The 22,753-nt window shown below is 28.9% G+C and overlaps 1 protein-coding gene across 4 annotated transcripts; it reads left to right on the top strand.

Moving 5' to 3' along the window:
• Positions 1-861: 861 nt before the first annotated feature.
• On the top strand, positions 862-21,802 carry LOC100207196 (EEF1A lysine methyltransferase 4). Of its 4 annotated transcripts, XM_065810601.1 has the most exons (5): positions 862-1,062; positions 5,221-5,504; positions 14,261-14,476; positions 15,183-15,816; positions 20,548-21,802. In XM_065810601.1, exons 1-4 carry the CDS (start codon positions 903-905, stop codon positions 15,216-15,218), a joined length of 696 nt encoding a protein of 231 aa, XP_065666673.1. In that variant the 5' UTR covers positions 862-902; the 3' UTR covers positions 15,219-15,816; positions 20,548-21,802. The 4 variants fall into 4 exon arrangements, with proteins under 4 accessions (XP_065666673.1, XP_065666672.1, XP_065666671.1 ...); XM_065810599.1 differs by lacking the exon at positions 14,261-14,476 and having other exon boundaries at positions 883-1,062; positions 20,548-21,014; XM_065810598.1 differs by lacking the exon at positions 862-1,062.
• Positions 21,803-22,753: the final 951 nt, after the last annotated feature.

Raw genomic sequence — 22,753 nt, forward strand, 5'->3', positions numbered from 1 at the left:
GGAAGCGTAATTCGTCAACTCCAATTGCCAGATTCAAATAGGCAGTAGCAGATTTGTTGTCTATGTACCAGGTATCACGTAAACACAAAATGGGTCGCCCATCACTTGCTGACGTCACACCACGTGTCGGTCCAAATATTGCTATTCCCCATATAGCGGTTCGATCTAATCAAGTTAGACATTTTCAATGAAATGTCTAACTTGATCAGTTGCAACTATGACAAGTGCTCCGCTATGACATATTCATTTTGTGAGAAGTGTGACACTGCACTGTCTCAATAAAGACCGTAACTGTTTTGAAACCATCCATCAATACAATTTTTATTTATAATGATACCTTTATTGAGTGTGTATAACTCTCAAGCTAATATTCCAAGAAAAATTTTCTGTTTAACAACAAAATTAGTTTATCATTTCTTCATAAAGTTCCACTACTGCATAATGTAGCATATATGATACAAATAAATATTTTGCAATTTAATAAAACACCTTTTTTTTTTTTAATATATATATATATTTTTTGGTGTTCGGCCAAAAAATACTTTTAGATTTATTAAGTTATTTTAATATAAAAAAAGTTATGCAAAAAGGGGTTAAGCTTTTTATTTGACTTTCTAAGATATAAGTAATATTAAAAAATAATAATTTAAATTTTTATGTGTGAACATGTATTCATTAGATAACTAAAGTAGCTAAGAAAATTAAAAATATAATGTTTAAAATCACAAAAAAAATTAATGGTTAGGGGTGGGGGTACAAATTTGTCGTGTAGTTTTATGGGGTGGGGGTGGAGTGGTGTAGGAGAGGGTTTGTTAAAACGTGACAATTTGTTTCGGGGGATAGAGGGGGGTTAGGGTCTAATATCCCATTATTATTATTATTAGCAAATCCGGTCTATTTAAATGGAGTTTGTTGCAAAAAACAAGTTAGAATATGAAAAAAAAGATTACTGGGATAAAAGATTTGAAAGCGAGATTACCTATGAATGGTTTGCTGGATACTCTTCATTTAAACACTACTTGAAAAAAGATATTTACATTACTGATAAAATTTTAGTGCTAGGTAAAAATCTTTTGTTTTGTGGCTGATTAAAAAACTTTTTTATGCTTGGTAAAAAAAATATTTTATAATTAGTTTTTTTATTATTAATAATTTTTAATTTATCAAAACTTATCATTAATAACATATACATATATATATATATATATATATATATATATATATATATATATATATATATATATATATATATATATATATATATATATATATATATATATATATATATATATATATATATATATATATATATATACATATAATGATAAGTTTTGATAAATTAAAAATTATTAATAACAAAAAAACTAATTATAAAATATTTTTTTTACCAAGCATAAAAAAGTTTTTTAAATAAAAAATGATATATATATATATATATATATATATATATATATATATATATATATATATATATATATATATATATATATATATATATATATCATTTTGATAACTTGTATATTATACTGTAATATTATATTATACTAATATATAATGTATGACCAATTATTCCAAATATCTATAAAAATATGTTTTAGTTGTAGAGTATTTATATAATATTTGATAGTATCTAGTTTTATTACACTTGTTTTATTTTTTTTTTAAATGTTGTTTTTAATATTGTTTACTTGTGTTACAACTTGATTATTTTTAAGATAAATAATTGATAATATTTGTTAGAAAAACTTTCGATCTGGTAATTGAAATTTCTTTCAATAATGGGATTGCTTTGTTTTTTGTTTTTTTTAAATAACTAAATATAAAAGTTTCATGTTTGAAATTTCTAAGTAACTCTAATGGAATTTTGCTTGGTTCAATTTAAGAAGTATTCATAAGACAATTAGTATCATGATGACAAAAAAAAAATGAAAAAACTTTTTTTCAAAAATTAAAGTTTAATAAAAGTTTTTAGAGCTTTGAGTTTTGGTTGTTCAGAATTGAGTTCAGATTAAAGATCAGCTGACTGTTATAAAGTATTTCAAAAAGTCATTAGGAAAAACCGTCAGAGGTTTCCTCCAATGTAAGTATATTTCCTCCAGGAGGAAAAATATTTATATTTTAAAGAATGTTACAAACTTATATTATAATAGCTGATATACCAGACAAAGATAAACTAGATGTCTTTTTTTCTGTGGTGCTTAACCTTTTCCACCTATTAAGCATCATGCTTATTAGAAACATCAAGTGACTCACTAGAAAACTTTTTACTCGCAGCAACAACTATATAACTTGCAATTGAAGACACTGAAGTTTTTTACCAATCTGAACAACATCCTATTTTTGCTGCTACAAAACACTCTTGCATTTGGTGTGGGAGCCAACGACATGACAAATCCCAATGCAATGCTCAGAATTCAATATTCAATACCTATGAAAAAAAAAGGATACTGGGTAGCTGTCTGTTTAAGTTATCACTTTAAATAACAGTTTAAATCAAAACAACAGCATAAAATCAAAGTACCCAAATAAAACACACATAAAGGGTGCTGCAACACGTTATAAAAGTAACAACATAGATCAAGATAACATCCCATAGCTACAATTTTAGCCTCTATTAATCAAAAGTCAGGCCTTATAAATGCAACAAATAATTGAATACCAGTGTCCGCCCTCATTGGCACAGGCTCTTACCTATCACTTATTTCCTTAAAGTTTATGTCTACTATTAACATCGCTTTCAACACAAATGTCAAAAAATCAATCTGTCTTGCAGATAGCTCCCCAGCAAAAATCATAAGCCAATATGTTGGTACTTTAGTAATAAGAGAACACTCTTATTCAAGTAAATTTTTTGTTGTAAGACAACTCCTTTCATCTCTTATCATTAGTATAAATATTCTAAATAAACACTCAGTTCTTAGACTTCATTTTGTAGGAAAATTTGAGCCAATCCAATTTTTTCTTGCCCTATCTTCAATGAAATGTAAACTAAATGATCTTATTCCTGGAATCATAATGAAATTACTCGCCTTCTAAATAATTATCCTAATTAATTAAATTAATAATGATATTATCCAAATTAGTCAAAGGCCCTGTAAAACTCAATGCTTTGTTACGAACTTATAAAAAAAACTTGTTTGATAATAGACTTTTCTAACAATTTAAACTTACATACTCCTCTGGACTCTTATTCTTGTCCTAGTATAGATGACCTAATGAACAAGGTAGCTATAAACAGTATATTTAGTAAAATAGACCTTAAAAAAGCCTGCCACCAAATCCCAACTCAAAGAGAAAGACTATTTACCTACTGCTTTTGAAGCAATGAAAAATTTTTTAAATTTAAAAATCTTCCATTTAGATGCACAAATGATGTAGCCATCTTTAAATGGATCATGGATGACTTTGTCTCAGAATACAAACTACAAAAACCTTCCTTTATATAGATGTTATTATATGTGGATCCAATTAAGAAGAGCATAACAGAAACCTCACAGCATTTAAAGTAGCAACAAATAACCTTGGAATAAAAATGAGCAGTGAAAATTGTAAGTTTTCTCAAACCTCACTTTGCTTTCTTGGACACTTAATAGAAAATAGAATATTGAAATGAGAGCCTGAAAAGTATCCTATTCTAAATAACATACAATATCCTATTCCAAATAACATTAAACAATTAAACAGCTTCATAGGTTTTTTTTGCATATTATGGTAAATGAATCCCTAACTGCACCAACCTAACTGTACCAATCTAACTACTATTTCAGCTGTTAACCATACCAACCTAACTGTACTAATCCTACAACTCTACTGACTAATTCTCACAAATCAACTAGAAAAAATATCCCTCATCCGTACAAACTATTTCAGCTGTTAAACAGCTTAAAGACCAACTAACCAGTGCATCTTTATCAACATAGTACCCACATACATACATTTTATGTGGTATTAAATATAACTTGAAAACATAACATGAAATATTAGCTAAAAGCAAGATCAGTTACTTCAAAAAATATATATTAATAAAAATTTTTAACATACAGAAGAGAGTGGGGAGAAGTGGAACATTTGTAAAAGATATATTGAAACAGTTAGGTGCACCTATCTGTTTCAATATATTTTTCTAAAAATCACCTAGATCATGCTAGGTGGTGATGGCGGTGGTGATGGTTGTTTTTTCTTTTTTAATTTTTTTGGTGCTTTGCTCATGTTTTAAATTAAAGAGGATTTGACTCAATCATAGAGCATGGCATCCCATTTAATAAGCTATCCAGTTCTTATTCAATGAACTATGCAGATAACAGGAAGAGTTGCATAGCCACTATCATGGGTTTGTAACTCTTCCTGTTATCTCTAACACTTTTGTACTTTAAATCAATACACATTTTTGTTAACAAATGCAATCAATAGGAACACTAAAACACAACAAAGTGTAACTCTAAATTTAGATATTGGCTGTAATTATGACTCAAGTAAGATATTGACAATGAAGTCATTAAATTGCTACAAGAGACAGAACATGTATTGAAAAAAAATTGCTAATTGCTAAAAAAAAAAGCTAATTTTTTTTTTATGTTTTGTTTGCTATGTAGACAATATCAAAGTTTCAAAATTTTAAATAGTTAAGTTTTGAAGTAATTAAGGTTGAATTAAATAACTTTCAAATTTTGATTTTTTCTAAATTCTTTGTAGTTGAACACTTTTTATTTGCAATAAAATTAAAAATTACAACACTTTTTAATTTTACTGTTTGTTTATATTTGATTTTAGTTTAAGTTAACATTTTTTTTTTTATGTGTTGCAAAATATCCTATCAGCAATCATAAAATATATATGATAAAATCTTAAATCTATACACACCCAATCAGATCACTATGTTTTTTTATGTGTTGCAAAATATCTTAACAGAAGTTTGATAAAATCTTTGATTGCAAAATATCTCAATATTGTTTTTTGTAGATACAACATTTCTCCAGTTTAAAACATGTTTTTAAACATGTGAAACTGAAAATTATGATAATACGATGTCAGGTACACAACAGTTAGGAAAGCAAACATAAACAAGTTTTAAAAACTGCATATGCATAAACATATAAACATTTACAAAAACACATCTATAAAATGTTGTGCATATGAGTTTAGTTAAATTAAATAAAAAATGTATTTTATGTAAATATACTCAAGGGGATGGTGGCATACTTATGCTTATTTATAATTCAGGATGTGGAAACAGTTCTTTAAGTGAAGAACTTTATAAAGATGGTTATCAAAATATCATTAATATTGATTATTCCAAAATTGTTATTGATAAGATGTCGGAGCATTACAAACACTGTCCTTTAATGAGTTGGTTGGTTATGGATATATTTGATTTAAAGTTTGATTCTTTAAGTTTTGATGTTGTAATAGAAAAAGGAACATTAGATTCGTTTATGGTTAACCAAAAAGACCCCTGGAGAATATCTTCTGATTTAGAAGAAAAGTTGGAAAATATCTTGCTTAAGGTAAACTATTTTTTTTAAGATATACTGTAATTTAACATTTTTTTAAAGATATATTGTAATTCAACATTTTTTTAAAGATATATTGTAATTTAACATATTTTATTTGAAATTTAGTCCTCTAATTATTTACAATTTGAAAGTAATAAGTAACAATAGCACACTTTTATTTTTAGGTTGACTTTTTTTTCTGTTATTTTATGAACTTTAAGATAAGAAATCATTTAAAAAAATACTTGTGCTTATTTCTCAATTTTTCTATTTAGATAGTGTCTTTCAAATAGAATAAAGTTAAGTGTACGACTTATAACAATTAATTAAAGATTGTATATGCGTCATGTTGCTTAAGATTATTAATCTAGATTATTACAACTTCAATAGCAGATCAATATTATGTATTTTTGGGTGCTAAATCCACCATAATTATGTTTGCAGTACAGATGTATAAATAACAGATTTTATTTAACTTTAGATACAGTTCCACTTTCATTTTATGTAGCTTTTTGTATCTTAATGAAGTTTTTTATGTACCTTTAGGTAGTTTTTTATATATACATCTGAATACACTTTACTATTTCACATATAATTTAGGTATTAATTTTGTTGTATTTATAGTATATTTAACACATTTGAAAATGGGTTATTAGATTACAAAACCAATTATGAAAGAATTTAAACTGTTATGTAAAAATTACTTTTGTAAATGTATTCATTATATGCAATGCATTTAATATATAGATTCTACGCAATTAATATTTAATTTATTTAATCTATGCAATGAATAGCAGACTCATTTTTTTTAATGTTGTGAGTTGCATTGGCCTGTGATTGTGCATTGCATAGTGCACAATATCAAAACATGAATTGACAGTTAGTCAAATATAGGTGCTTGGCACACTACTTTTCTATCTTGTTTCGTATGATTTGGTTGTCTTTATTTGATTATCATTGGTTAGGTGCGACTAAACAACTTCTTTTATGTTAGTAGCTATGTGTGTATGTATGGATTCATCTCAACAGGTTTGCCTAATTTTTTGAAGTGAAAACTGGAAACTAAACTGTGTTAATGTTGGTAAATATATTGTAAGTGTCAGATATGTTTCTAGCTGGACAGATTTTCATAAGTTTTGTAACGCACCTCAAGGTAGATTTTAGAGTAAATTTTAATTTCATTGATAATTTTGTGAGCTTTTTGGTATAATTTTTGTTGTAACCTTATATTTATATAACACAATAATTTGCAGGTTTTTTAGTTAAAAAGAGTAAAAAGTGAAGAAAACCTTACATAATATCTCTATTTATTTATCTCTATTTATTTTAGTTTTTTTTTAATATAATATCTTATTTTAGTTTTTTTTTTTCATAATTGAATTTTGTCAATATTAGAATGTGCCTAGAATTTTTAAAAAATTAGTAAGTAAAATTATGTCATTTTTCATAGAAACATCTTTGTAGTAACATAATTTTCAATTAAATATCACATAATTATCATAATTATCCAATGATATTGTTTTAAAATGTCATAAGCAATCAAAACATTGCAAATAAAAGATAAAAGTTCAGAAAAATTGGTAAACAATATTTACTGATTTAGGGTTAGTTAATAGTTATTTTTTCATGTTATTTTTTTTGAAATGACAATTGATGGTAATTTATTTATTAATCAAAATTAATAATAATAATAATAATTTGTATTTTTTCCAGATATACAAAAAGATATTGTATATTCATATAATTAAAGCTGTCTGTTTTTAAATCTAGTAAAAATACAACAAGAAATGATATATACACGCTATTTACTAACTAAAAGTTAAGTAATTTGTAAACAATAAGCTTAAAATTCATTTTAAAATGGTAAAATATTTTGTTGAATTTGAAAAATACCTATTCTTCTAAATAAATAAATTATATGCAAACATGCTAACCAGTGTCAAAGTCATAAAAGTAACATTTGGGTCTACTCAATAGTGTTGCAACATTTGGATTAACATATAAGAGTTGTAATATTTGGGTTAACTCATAAGAATTATAACACTTGGGTTAACTCATAAAAAGTTTCAACAATTTTTTTTTAACAACTTCACTTTCAACACGGCTGCAAGCAACCATTATTAGAGTTGGAAGTCACTGGAAGAGAAAAGATGAAGTTTATAGAGCAAGATAACGATTGACAGACGACAGATTGCAAATTGTATAAATCAGGAAAACAAGATGGAGGCGAATTCCAAAGAACTGATTTTCAAGGAAAAAAACTAGACATTAGGAATTTTTGGAACACTTAGGAACAGTCAACGGTGAAAGGATAAGACTTAAATAAACGATGAGTAACATGAGAACAAATCTTAGTAGATTGCACAAAAGACACCATCTCTTTAGAGTAGCCCCCATAATAGTATTTATAAAAAAAAAAAAGAAGAGAAGCAACATTACGATGATGTGATAATGGTTAGAGGTTGGCTGCAAGAGTAGGTCTAACTATGTTTACAATGTGTTTTTGGACCTCGTCTAAAAGAGAAAGGGCATCATTTGAAGATCCGCCTTAGATATGGCAACAGTATTCCATACAAGGACAGATTTGAGATTTAATAGAATCCAGGGTAAGGAAGTGGCAAGCACGATAAAGAGATGCTACCTCAGATGCTAATTTTAAAGATACTACCAGCAGATGCTAATTTTGCAAATGATTTGATATATGGTTTCCAAGAAAGAACGGAAGTAAAAGTTAATCCTAGAAGATAAAGAATAGACTCGTCAAGTAAATTACCGTTCATAAATATAGGAAGATCTAAATTATTGTGATTAGCGGAAAAAAATTGGAGCTAAAGTTCATCAGCCACTGAGAGCCCCATATTGTTGCAGAAGTGAGATCTTTTTCAAGCTTAAAGGCCCCTTCCAAGCAATCAGAGAGTTCTTTAGATTTGAGAGAGTCCTTCCAAGCAATCAGAGAGTTCTTTAGATTTGAGAGAGTCCTTCCAAGCAATCAGAGAGTTCTTTAGATTTGTTCTTTAGAGTAAAAGGCTTCTTATCAAGACAATAATAAATAGTAGTATCATCAGCCAACAATGCCACCTTAGATGTGAGAATTTCTGGAAGATCATTAATGTAAATTAAAAAGAATATAGGACCAAGGATAGAACCTTGAGGAACCCCTGAAGTTACAGGATATAAAGGAGCTGTTCATTGAGGACAACATTTATACTACAATTGGTAAAGAAGGGTTTAATAATCCTAAAGATAATACCTGATACACCGTAAGAAGAAAGCTAATGAAGAAGACCAGAATGCCAAACTTAATCAAAAGCTTTAGAAATGTTAAGAGAGATAGCCTTAACCTCTCCGCATCTATCCAATGCACGATAAAACCTATCTGTTATTACTGTTAGCAAATCAGCAGTAGAACGAGAAGACTGAAATCCATATTGATGATCAGAAAGTTATCAGATTCAAGATAAGAGATTAAGTGTTTGTTAATTAAAGACTCAGAAACCTTGCTTATGATCGGAAGAAGGCTAATGGGACGGTATTTTGACTATTCAGATCGCTCTCCAGGTTTTTTGAAAATAGGGATAACAGATGCCAGCTTTAAGGTAGTTGTAAGAGGCACGATGATAGGGGGGTTCAGATGATGAAGAAGAATGAGATAATAGTTTTAGAGAGATCAAACTGCGATCAGAAGCCTAAGGGTGAATGTGGAGCACCTAAAGGTGAATGTGGAGAAACTGAGCACTGACTAGGATCAGAAACAAGATAAGGTCGAGTAGAGAAGTTAGATGATTTGGGTTGTCTGAAAAGCAAGTTGGAAAGTTGACTATTTAAGTTATAGATTGAGAAAGGCAAAAGTTGTAGGCTTTAATGATTGCAGAGTAACTGACACTAGAGCCAAGCCATTCAGTGTAATGAGCAATAAAATCATCAACAACAATGATATTTCTCAATCAATTTGAGAAATATCATTCTCAATCAATTTGAGAAATATTGGTAATAATAGAGTGAAGTGATGCTTTTAACCTAGTTTCCCGACAAATGGGTGAATTTTTACGAATGTAAATGCCCAGGGTTAGCATGTGACTATTGGAGTCTTTACGAGTTAAAGGAAGATAGCCATCAACACTTAGATCACAAGATGAGAAAGATGAGACTTGGTTGGGTAAAGGGTATAGATGGTGTCTTGATAAAAATACTATTCTTGGGCAGGTGTTAACTGCATTCAGCTATTTTCTTGTCCTAGGCAAAGGCATTAGGGGTAAGCAGAATAGTTCTGTTAGCCAGCCTTGAACCCCTTCTTCATCTATTAGGCTGGCTAAATGTAAACCTCTGTTACATTGTTTCCTGCTCAGAATGATGAATGCTAGATTTTCTTAACTTTACTCAGGTGTTTGCTTGTGCCTCCTTCATAGTGGCTATGCAATTCTTCCTGTTATCTCCTAATGAGGGTACAGCTCTAAATCTTAGTTTAATGGTTTTGAGGCTGCGTGTTAGTAAGGTTTCCCTAAATCTGTGGTAGCTCTCAGAGAGGCTGGCTCCTTCATCAACTGTAAAATATTAGAGTATTAACAGTGCCATAGTGCACATTAATGCTTTTGGTATACATTATCCATGCCACATAAGAAGTCCTATGTTACAACTTATGGGCTAGTTAACAGGATTGAGGCAACTGGATAGCTCATTGCTTGGGATACCATGCTTTGTATGAATGTGTCAAGTTCTTTTTAAACTTAAATCATGCCTAAATTAACCCAAAATATTAAACATAAAAATCCTTCCCCACCACCTAACTGTTTCAATATATCTTTCATAAATACTCATGGTCTTTAAAGTAATTTTCCATTAGTTGATGGAGTCTATACCTACTGCACCAATCTTACCTTTTGCAAAATTCACCCGACTTGCTTGCTCTTAGTGAGACTAATTTAAATTCTGCTATTCTTTCTTCAGATCTCAGTGTTGATGAGTGCTATCCTTTGATTCCCAATGACTGCAATAGTTATGTGCTTGGCTTGGGCATACATATGCATCAATTCACCTATTTGCTGTTAAATGTTTGAATTCTTGAACTTTCTTTTATGTGCTTCTGCTCACCTTTCTCTTTGTTGTTTATCATTCTCCTACTTATCAAGATTGTATTCTTTTAGATGTAATTTCTGATCAAATTGACCAATATTATTGTTATTGGTTTAATGCTCATCGCACCGAATGGTTTGGCTCTAACACCTCTGACTCTACTGTTATTAAAGCCCAAAACCTCTGCAATTTCTAAAGCTTTTACTCAGATAGTTAACTTTGTGACTTGTTTTCCAGTAAACCTTAATCACTTACCTTCACTCCTTGATCTATGTCTTTTCTCTGATCCTCACTTGTATTTAGTTTCTCTTTTTTCTCCCTTAGGTGGTTGGCCATGGTTAGCCATGCAATAATCTCTATAAATTTTATATCCTGTACTTCTTCTTTGAACTCACCCTATCATTGCACTACTTACTGCTACTCTAAAGCTGACTGGGATTCTTTTTGTGATTTTTTTTGTGACAGTCTTTTGTCTTTTCTCTCTCCGCTAATAAATGCCCCTCCTATGTTGCCTCCAGGCAGGAATGAAAGCTTTTATTCCTTGTCGATTCCAAGTCAAGCCTCATTCTACTCCATAATTTTCACCTTCTTGTGCAGCTGCTATATTTAATTGAAATTATTTTTTTTTTTTTTAAAAGAGCAACTCTTATTTATTATTGAACAAACCCCTATTTATTGTAAAAAATCTATGTAAAAAGGTGCTAAGCTCTGATGTTAAGCTCCATTATTCTCAGTTCACTAAATCTTATATCTTATCTCAGAAGTTATGCTCTGGAGATTTTTTGAAAATCTTCAACAGCGTTGTTAACAAAGGTAGGTTTTATATTTCATCTCTCATTCATGGGACTGATCTTATTACCTCTCCAAAGGACAAGACTGAACTATTTGCAAAGAACTTCTCTTCTAATTTAATTCTCGAATCTTATGGCCATTCTCTTCTTTCGATTCCAATTAAACAGGTTAACCCATTGTAAGACATTCAAATCACTCCAGTTTCTATTACTAAAGTCATATCTCAATTAAACTCTTCTACAGCCTGTAGCCACATTCCTGCCATAGACTTACCAAAGTGTTCTCCATTAAATAGTTTAGAGAAAATTAAACTCTTTTCAATTTTGTCTAAACTATTTACTGAGTGCTTGACTGAATCTTGTTTTCCTGCCTCCGAGAAAATGGCATCTGTGGTTACAATTTAAAATAATTTTGAAGAACATTTTGACTCCTCCAACTATAGTATAATCAGTCTTCTATTTGTTATTAGCAAGGACTTTGAGTCTTTGATCAACAAATTTCTAACATCCCATCTTAAGTCAAATAACTTACTGTCAGATAATCAATACTTGCTAACTGCTGTGACTGAAAAATTCTTTAGATGTAGACGACAATGCTAGGGCTATTGCTTTTGACTTACCTAAAGCTTTTGACAAAGTTTAGCATGCTGGACTTTATTATAAGCTTGCTTCTTATGGTATATCTGGGATATACCATAAGAAGCAAGCTTATAAGAATGCCATAAGGGTAAGTTTTTGAGATTTATAAATCATTTCTTTCTAACTACTTTATTTAAGTCATCTTCAAAGGCCAACACTTATCTCAAAGTTGTATTATTAGTCCTGTTTCTTCTCTTATCTACATTAATGACTTTCCTGACAACCATAATCTACATCTTTTGTCTTGATCTTCTTGACAACCGGTAAAGTGGCTAAATCTAAATTGGCTAAATCTAAAGTGGCTCTATTTGCTGATGATGCTTTATACTTCTGTCTTGACAAAAAGTGTTTTCTTTTTGATCGCTTAGAACAGGCAGCCGATCTTGACGCTGATCTCACTTTTGTTACAGATTGGGGCTCACTTTTGTTACAGATTGGGGCTTGATTTATTAATTTTAACTCCAACAAAACTTAGTTATTTACTGTAAACAACTATTGCAATACTGTCGACATTCCTATATTGATGAATGGCCATCCTCTCACTGAGTCTTCTTCTTTGTGTCTTCTAGGATTATCTTTCACTACTGACCTCCTATGGAAATCATATATAGAATAGGAGTTCGACTTAAAACACCCCCTTCTTTGGGGCTCTTGGTTGAGTAAAGGCTAGAGATAGTGTCTCGATAAAAATACTCATCTTGGGCAGACATTAAATGCATTCTGCTACTGACTTAGAAGGCCTCCTAGGCAAAGACTTAAGTGGTAAACAGATTTTATCTGTTGACTAGCCTCACACGCTTTCTTCATCTATTAGGCTAGCTTGAATATACTTATAATACATTGTTTCCAGTTTAGGATGTCGAATGCTGGATTTTCTTGACTCAATGCATGGGTTTTGCTAGTGTCTCTGTTTTTATGACTAGGCAACTCATTCTATTATCACCTAATGCAGATACAGCTCTTAAACTCAGTTTTATGGTTTTGAGGTCGGCTGGTAGTCAGGTTTCCCAAACTCTGTGGTAGCTCTCAGAGAGGCTGATTCCATCAACAGCTGTAAAATATCAGAGTGCTAACAGTGCCATGTTGCGCATTAATGGTGTTCCTGTTTGTACTTTTGGTGTGCATTGTTGAGGCCATATTTAGAGCCCTTTGATATGGCTTAGGGTTTATTAATAGAAATAAGGTAATTGCTTGGACTATTCAATAGTGTACTGAGTACTATCTGTGCTTTGAGTCAAGTTCTTTAACAAATTCAAACATGAATAAAGTACCAAAAACTATAAAACACAAAAAAACCATCATCATTACCATGTTCTCTAAATCTATCATTCACTAATTGTAGTCTTTGAAGTATTTTCAATAATTGTGGTCTTTGAAGTAATTCAATAATAATTCAATAATTGTGGTCCTTGAAGTAACTTTTCTTCTGTTGAGTCTTATCTCTTGCCAAGTTTGCCAGACTTACTTGCTCTTTGTGTGACTAATTTGAGTATGGCTGTCTCATCTTGTGATCTTAGTGTTGATGGTTATATTCCTTTAATTTGCAAAGACTCCAATGGTCACATGCTTGTGAAAACATAAAATAATATTTTTTAAATGTTTTATTTGTTTAATAGTTATTCATTTCCTCATAATATGTTCTTAAAACATTTTTTAGGGTATTCTTTGAATTATTTTTCGTCTTTATAAATGATAATTTTGTGGTAATCTGTTAACAATACTTAAATGGAAAATTTTAGCCAGAAATTTATGTGCAAAAAAAGAAAACAAACAATTAATTGTATTTAAAAATAAACTTACTTATCACATTTTTTTTGCAGTTTAAAAAGGAGTGAAAGGTGAAAGGTTCGTGAAACATTAGGTGAAAGGTAGGTGAAATGTAGGTGAAACATTAGGTGAAAGGTGAAAGATGAAACATTAGGTGAAAGGTGAAAGATGAAACATTAGGTGAAATGTAAAAGGTGAAACATTAGGGGAAAGGTGAAAGGTAGGTGAAACATTAGGTGAAAAGTAGGTGAAACAGGTGAAATGTAGGTGAAACATTAGAAATAATTGTAGCAATTTCTGAAGTAAAGTTAAAATACTTTGCACCTCTAGGTAATAATTTACAAAACGTAAACACGCCAAAAAGTGTAAAAGTGTAAAATTGTTCTGAAAGTTTATATTGTTAGTCAATGTTTTTTGTATTATTGATCTGTATTTTTTTTATTGTTGGTCTATGTTATCAATTTTTAAATTGCATCCTTGTTTTTATATTTCATGTTACAGATCAGTTCTATTTTAAAGAATGGTGGAAAGTTCATTTCAATTACATTTTCACAGCCACATTTTCGAAAACCATTATATGGCAAATCATTATTAAATTGGTCAGTTTTGTGTAAATCATTTGGCGACAGCTTTGAATATTTTTATTACAAGATGGTCAAAGGAGAGAAGTTGAGTGATGAAGATCAAAAAAATGAGTTAAACTACAGAAACATGAAGGTAGTTGATCAAATACCAGTTACTATTTATGAAGAAGACACTGAAGATTTTTTACTTAACATTAATTTATGAAATAGTAATTTAATCTTAATTTACAGAACAGCTGCAAAAAAGTTGTCGCATTTTTTAAAAATTATTTTTAAAATAATTGAAGTAATTTAATATGCACTAAAAACAATTTTTTTATTTGTACAACAGAAAAGGGTTATAACAGAACAATATAACAATGATAAGTTATATAACATGATGACAACTACAATAAAGTTAACAAGTATACAAATATCTTAACAAATACAAATAAGTTAACAAGTATATTAAATATTTTAAATATCTTTTTTTTTAGTTTTTTTTAATACTATTTATTATATTTATTTTGTCATTAGTGTTGATCGTAAAACAACTTGTTTATAATTTTGTTTTTTTGTTTACTTTTTTAATTATGTAACTAGCATTTTATCATTAGTTACATGATTTAATTTGCATAATGCTTAACTAATGCAGATTTATACCTTATCATCTTGTGTGAATCATCATGGTTGCATGATTATTTATTTTTTGTCATCATGACACATAATAGTCAAACCAATATTTAATCATTTTGTTTTATTGTTCATATTGTGTGATTTTGTAATGTTTTAAATTATATGCTGTGCAAAATGATTTGCTCACAAATATTCTTAATTATAAAAATATTTATGTTTTTCAGAAATTAAGACATGAACAAAACTGCAAAGGAAATTAAACGAGTGAGTTTGCTGTCTGTTGAAGAGTTTGAAAATTATTATTTGAATAGTGAGACTCCTGTTATTATTGAAAACTATATAAAAGAATGGCCCGCTATGAAATGGACATTATCAAGCATAAAAACAAAAGCAGGGCACAATAAAGTATTTGTTCGTCGAAATACATCCCAAGAAGATTATAAAGTTGGAAAAAAGTACAATATAGAATCAATGACATTTAATGAATATGTTGAAAATATTGAAGCCAATAATAAAAAGGCCCAATCTTCTTATTTAGCTGTGCAAAACATAAAAATTGCTTTACCTGAGTTAGCAAATGATATCTGTATTCCTTCCTATGTAAAAAAGTTGCATGGGGGACCTTTTTTGTGGCTTGCTAGAAAAGGACATTATGAGTTTTGTCACTTTGATCCTGATGACAATTTTTTAATTGTATTTTCTGGTGAAAAACATGTTAAACTCTACAGAGCTGACGATCTTAAGAATCTCTATCCCAATCCATTTGGATCTAATGGCCGTACTATTCAATCTCAAGTGAATTGTGACAATCCGGATTTTAATAAGTTTCCGAACTTTAGGAATGTTCAATTCTTTGAGGTAGCATATATTTTATTTATTGTGTGACCAACCATGGTTAGAATGATTTAAATGATTTTAGTGATTATAAGTTTTGAGTATTTTATTTCAATTTTATGATTAATTTCTTATAAAAATAGAGTATGATTAATCAAAGTATAAGGAAATGTCAGTTACAAAAAAATCAATTACTGTGTTAATAATTAAGTTCAGTGAAGCCTTTAGTGGCTGATGATTAGGTTTTATTTGCGTATTAATTTTAATTTGACACATGTTGCTTGACACTGAGATAAATGTATAAAATGATACGACACATGTTATTTGACACTGAGATAAATGATTATTTAGCATGAGCTAAATAATCATTTATCTCAGTGTCAAATATTGGCTCATTATTGAAGTTTCCTGATTAAAACGTTTTATAGAATTTTTCAAAAAACGTTGTCATTATTGATATGATTATCTATTAAATTGAAACAAATGACTTTGAGATTTTTATCTATCTATTTATTTATTTTTTCCAAAAAAATATAAATTTTTCTGATTAGGGCTTAACATACTTTCATATAAACAAATTTTTACATTGAAATTTTATTTAAATTGTTTTTTTGTGGGGAGTTATAAATTAATTTGTATCTTTGTTTCTATCTTTGCTGAAATATTCTCTAAAATTGTTTTTATAATAAAATAATTAAAAAATTTTTTTTTTTATACCTCTTTCAACAGAATTTCCACCTAGTTTTAAATGGATTAGATTTTGAAAATAATACTACATAATTTTTTTGGTTAAAGTAGTATTCAAGGTATAAAGGTTGTTTTTTTACATAGTTGTCAGAAACATGAAATGTTTTAGAAAAGTTTTATAAAACTTAACCAAGTTGATGTCAAAAATCAAGAAAATTGTAACATTAAATAGAATATACAAATTAAAAAATGGTTTACAATAAATCAGCCAGTTTCAAGAATTAGAAGCCAACAAAAATAAAGCAGCCCACTTAAAATTCAAGAATTAAAAGTCTTTTCATGCTAATTTTATTCTTAACTCTCCAGAAATGGTTAAGTTGTATATTTTCAATTTTTCTGCTAATAATAAAGCTGATAATAATGTTGATCGATTTCATCTACTTTTAAGTATATTAAATTTTCAGTTATATTGTTTCATATAGCTTCATAAAACTGCAGCGCATTTAGAATAATAATGCTTTAACTTTTTGTCGTGTTATTTCAAAGTTCTTCCCTGTGTTAGTTAAGCAATCATATTTGTAAAATCTTTACCATAAATTGCAACAGTAATGATTATTATTTGAGATTATTTTCAATAAGCACTTTGAACTTGTTCTTGGTGAATACAACTATAGTTTTGTCTAAAAGTGTATTAGTTTACTATCTATAATATTACTTATTTGGTGCCGATAAATAGGCAATTTGTGATGATGTTCAATTAGGTAATGAATCTTTAATTGAGGTTGCATTTTCAAAAAATCTGTATATTTTGCATACAAATACTGTTTAAGCAATCTATGCTGTAGATGATTTGTAACCTTATTTTTGTAGCAGTTTATGTAACAGACTTCTACGCATTCTTGGTTTTGCTCCTTGGATGGTGGTAACATTCGCTTGGTAGAGCAATCAGCACATAAACTTCATGAGAGTAAAAGACAATCTGGAGTAATAGGGCTTAAAAGATATTTTTACTCCGTTTGTATCTTAGGTTCAAACCTAAGTTTAAAAGATAAAGCATTGCATATATTATGAGCATTGCATATATTATTACAATTTCATGAGTTAGACAATAGTTGGTTTCAATAGGCGTCTCTGAATATGCGAGTATTTGAGCTTTTCGATGTAATTTTATTTCAATACCAAATTCTTCTGCATTCAGAGCATAAATTCCCATAATTTAAATAACGGTTTTGTATTTTTTATTGTCAATTTTTAAAAATCTTTTATAACTGGAGTCCATCAAGATATGTCTTCGTGGTTGTAAAACTTTAGTAAATCAAAAAAACTAAAAGATGATAAATGGATACGTTCGTTTTTAACCTTGGTATATCTGGTAAACAGATCTTCATTTATACTGTTAACTGTTTAATGACTTGATCTGCTATTTGTGGTGTCTTTAATAAAACAATTTGAAAACAGTTTAAGCTTCTGATGTACTTGAATAATAGACTTCTTCCATTTAACTAGGAGAACAAGGAGTATCAATAATGCATTAAGATTTTTGAAGATTCTTTTATGTACAGTGTCCTAGTTTAGTTCCCTTTTTTTTTGATAGTTACTTTGGCATTGAATGTTGGCAAGAAATATTACTTTGTTCTTTTTCTATTTATTTTAATTCAGTTTTCTTTCTCTATAATCTTTACAAACTTGTTTGTGCGATTTGGACATTATTTTTATATTTATTTCCTGTATTATAATGTAAAATATGTAAAAAAAAAGAATTTTTAAATTATTTCATAACTGTTAGATATTTAGATATTTATTTCATAACTATTAGATATTTAAGTATTTATTTCAAAATAAAAAGTTTAACTTTTTTTAAATCCCGGGATGTATTTGTAACCCAAACCTTATTTTTAGATATATCTTTATACTTTTGCTGCAAGAAAATATTTAATTTTTTTTTTTTAATATTTAGAGGTTTATCCAATGCTACAATGTTGACTTCTTTGTGATTTGTGGGCATAAGATAAATTTTATGACAATTTTTATGAAGCTAAATATACAAATTTCTATAAATCTAAAATACAGATCTTTATTTAACTAATTTACTACATAATGTTTATAAAGTTAATACTGTTTTTAAGATATAGTTATTTTCCTCTTGATGTGTATTCTGAAACAACCTTATGTTCTCTCTATGGTCCTTGTGGCTTACACCTTTTTTAAATCTTGCCCAAGTTGGTTTAAACTTAGAGTGAGTGGCTTCTTTAGGTTGTTCTGCATATCTGGGTTGGCCACATTGTTTTTTTCACAAAAGCAGCAATGTGAATGCTAATAAGATGTAGACCTTCCATGTTATGGGTAATTAAAATTGTTTACAAATTCTATTAGGTAATTATATAAATCTTTTAATCTAACAATAGAATGATTGACATTTTGACTATGATTGACATTTTGACTATAGTTGACAATATGAACTAAGGCAATCACCAAGGGTTATGATATAAGAATAATTTTTTGGCGTGTAATAGAAATAAATGAAACACATTTATTTTTTTTATTTCATAAAAAAACTCCCACACCAAGACACCTGACAACATGGTGGGTATCATATATTACCAAAAATATTTCTCTCTAAGTTGGGTCTCAAAAGAAGCATAATTCATGAAAAGTTTTAAAAGTCTAAAGCTCTTAAAAATTAATTTTTTCAAACTTATTGTAAAAGACTAACATTTTAAAATAAAAGTTGAAAAAAGACATTTTAAGACATTCTATCTATCTTGAAAATATTTTCCTTAAAATTGTTACATTTAAAATGTTATTTATGAAATCTATAAAATTTCACTTCTTTTGAGGCCCAACATATACTTTTGGAGAAAAATATTTTTGGTAAAGTATAACACCTACCATGTCAGGTGTTGTTGGTCTGGGAACTTTTCTTTAAAACTAGCTTTAATAATACTTTATAAATAATCAGTTCATAAAAGTTTATAATTTGTGACCACAGGAAATTAAAATTCTTTCAGTCATAACCCTACTATGTGGATCTTGTTCCATTTGAAACTTGATATATATCTTTATATTTTAGAAGATGTTTTAACAGATGCATTTAACTTGAAACTAATCTTTTAAAACTAATCTTGTTTGTCCACCTGATCGAGCGATTCCTTCTTTTTGCAAACATGTACAAATTAGTTTCGCATTTTCCAAATATTATTAATCTTTGATATTTCTTTGAAAATTAGGGAGAAACAAATCGGATTGCTCAGTATCCTGGCAAACAGATTTAATTTGTTTCGAATGAGAATGGTACATGTGTCATATTTCTTGACTGTATATTGGTCACTGTTTGCGTGGCTCTCTTTGCAACTAAAGAAAGTCCTCTTCTAAAATTTAAAAGACTAAATCTTATTTCATCAATAAAGAATATTTTATTGTCATTCATAGAAGACAAAGTGTTTATGAATTCTTCTGTATAATTAGCTCTTTCATCAATATTTTCAGAATTTCTTCTCTCTGGAATATTGTGAACACGTTTTAATGTATAATTAAAACTATCAATGCATCTTGCTATAGAAGAATGACTAATTGAAATGGATTTTTGTTCAAAAAGTCTGTTTAATTTCCTTAAGAGTTATTCCACAATTATAAATAACCCAATTTTTGATTAGTATCTCGGATTCTTCGGTTAATTTTTTGTTTTTATTCTGTTAATATTGTGTCTCCTAACTTAATTTTAAGATTTTTAATGTGTCTTCTAATTTAATTTTTAGATGTACTAATGTGTCCTCTAATTTAAATTTTAGATGTACTAATGTGTCTTCTAATTTAAAGTTTAAAAATCCTCTAATAATATTTATTTTTTTGCAAAATAACAATCCTATATGGAATGTCCCTAGTGTTAAAAAATGTAATGAATTTTATTTTAACGGAATGTTTTTATAATAATTTTATAATCCCTTATGTACTGACATTTATACTTATAGATTTATTTTTGCATTCAAAAAAAAAAATTAAACTCTTGAGAGAGATCAAAGCTTTTGGTTTTAAATCAAGTTTTACAATTAGAATCTTTATTATTTTTAGTGTATATTAAAACCTGGTGAGATGCTTTATTTCCCTGCATTTTGGTGGCATCAAGTTACTTCAACAGATACAACAATATCAATGAATATATTTTTTGGAAACGATGGCACAAACACATATATTTCTAAAATAATGAGTGGAAATCAATGGCTGAGCTTTAAATACTGGATTCTTAACATTATTGAGCAAAACAGGCACCTAGAATCTTTTCGGAGTGTTTTAGAATATTTACCTGAATCGCTTACAAGTTTTCTTGTTAAACAATGGCATGAGATACCAACCAAATCTCAGTTAGATTCTCTTATTAATGCTATCTTAGATCACTGTGGATTACGCGAGTTGCCGGTTCGATCAAAAGATTGTAAGAACCCGCCCAAGTTAAGAATTCGGGGTCTATTATGGAGAAAATAGTTGAGTTTTCTAATTAAAATATCAAATTTTGAAAAATATTTTAAATTTTAAATAAACCCATATGTAGTTTTTGTTGCAGATACCCAAAAGTACTGTTGGTAGTTGGTAACCCGAAAGTACTGGTACTAGAGTGTTCAATAGGTACATTGCCTAAAACATACCGATTAAATAAACATCAATTAAAATTCAACCAGCAACATTTAGTATATAATATTATAATATACCATATAAATCATATCAACGAGTGTACGCGTTGATATCATATCAACGAGTATACACGTTAATATCATTATCATCAACGAGTTTACGCGTTGTAACAATGGTGAGTAGCTATCCTCATAGTGAAGTCTTTTTATTTACTAACTACTTTTATTTTGTAAAAATACTATTTTTTGTTTTATCTTTCTCATATTAAAAAAAAATTGCAATGTAAGTATGTCTATAGCTACAAATTGTTGTTGCGTTGCAAACACAGTATAATAGAAAAAATAGGTGTCAAATCAGGGCGGTGGAGGAATTTTAATCCATAACTAATTAAAAAAAAAGGGGGTGGGAGGGGAGGGAAAGGGATCTTCATAAAAGAGCCGGTAGAAATTTTTTACATAACACCTATAAAACAATTTACTGTGGCTTGTGGTCAAATTAACAATTCTTTTAACAACTGTTTTATCATAATTCCAATAGGATTTAATATGCTTTTACAAGCATTATACTATATTATATTATTATTATACTATGCTTGTAAAATACAGGTTTTTTAAAGCCTGATTACGTGAGTTTTTATTCTTATCAGTGATATCTTAAGAAGATAATAACAACTTTTAAGGAAGGTTTACTCTGTTTATTTGGTTTTTTCTTCATTAGATGTTTTTTTATTAATAGCAAGTAAAAATTAATAAACAAGGGGGGGGGGGGGGGATTATTTCCTGAAAGTAATAAATGTGTCCTCTCGTGTATTAAACACGCGAGAATAATGCTTAAAAGAAAACTAAACAGTAGCTGGAAACTTTTATTGCTTAATAAAATAAAGAACATACAGTTTATTTATTTTAACTAATTCATTCAATAATTATCAGCATAAGAGTATTCTGAAACATAGCTTCTATTGAGTGAAATCGTTGGTATATTTGTTTTTAATTTATTTCTTATCATTTTTCTTTTTTCCTCTAAATCATTTTTTTTTTTTTTTTTTTTTTTTTTTGCGTGCAGTCGTGTTGTAATGGTTAGAGTTCTAGTTCAAAACCAAAAGGTACGTGGTTCGACGCCAGCTCTTGTTTAATAAGCGACATTGGTTAGGAAAGAGGCGTGAACTTCCTAGTGCGCTTCTGCGGCGCTCTGATAAGACCATAAGGACTTCTAGGAGCACCTCAATAACTCCTTCGCTCTCCCCCTTTCTCCCTCCCCCCCCCTCCCCCCCAAAAACAAAACAGCAACAACATCTTGTTAAATTTTAAAAGAGTTCACTGAAGCATGAGATATCTTAACATGCCTCTATGGATCTTTATTGCTTACGATAACATTTTTTGAAATTTTTTGTTTCTATACAGTAAATGCTGCCAGTTTTTGTAAAATTTATTACTTTATATCCTTTGAGGTAATTATTTTCAGCCTTAAAGTGGCTGCAATGTCTTTTAGGAAATCGTAAACAAGGAGTACTATACAATTTAACATGCGCACGATTTGAACCATTAAGTTTTGGTGTTGCACAAGGATCAATACTTAGAATTTTGCTGTTTTTAATTTATGTAAATGATATTTGTTCTCAAAAGCAATTATATTATTTTTGCCGATGACT

The sequence above is a fragment of the Hydra vulgaris genome, chromosome 11, assembly GCF_038396675.1.
Source record: "Hydra vulgaris chromosome 11, alternate assembly HydraT2T_AEP".
In the NCBI taxonomy this organism is placed as follows: domain Eukaryota; kingdom Metazoa; phylum Cnidaria; class Hydrozoa; order Anthoathecata; family Hydridae; genus Hydra; species Hydra vulgaris.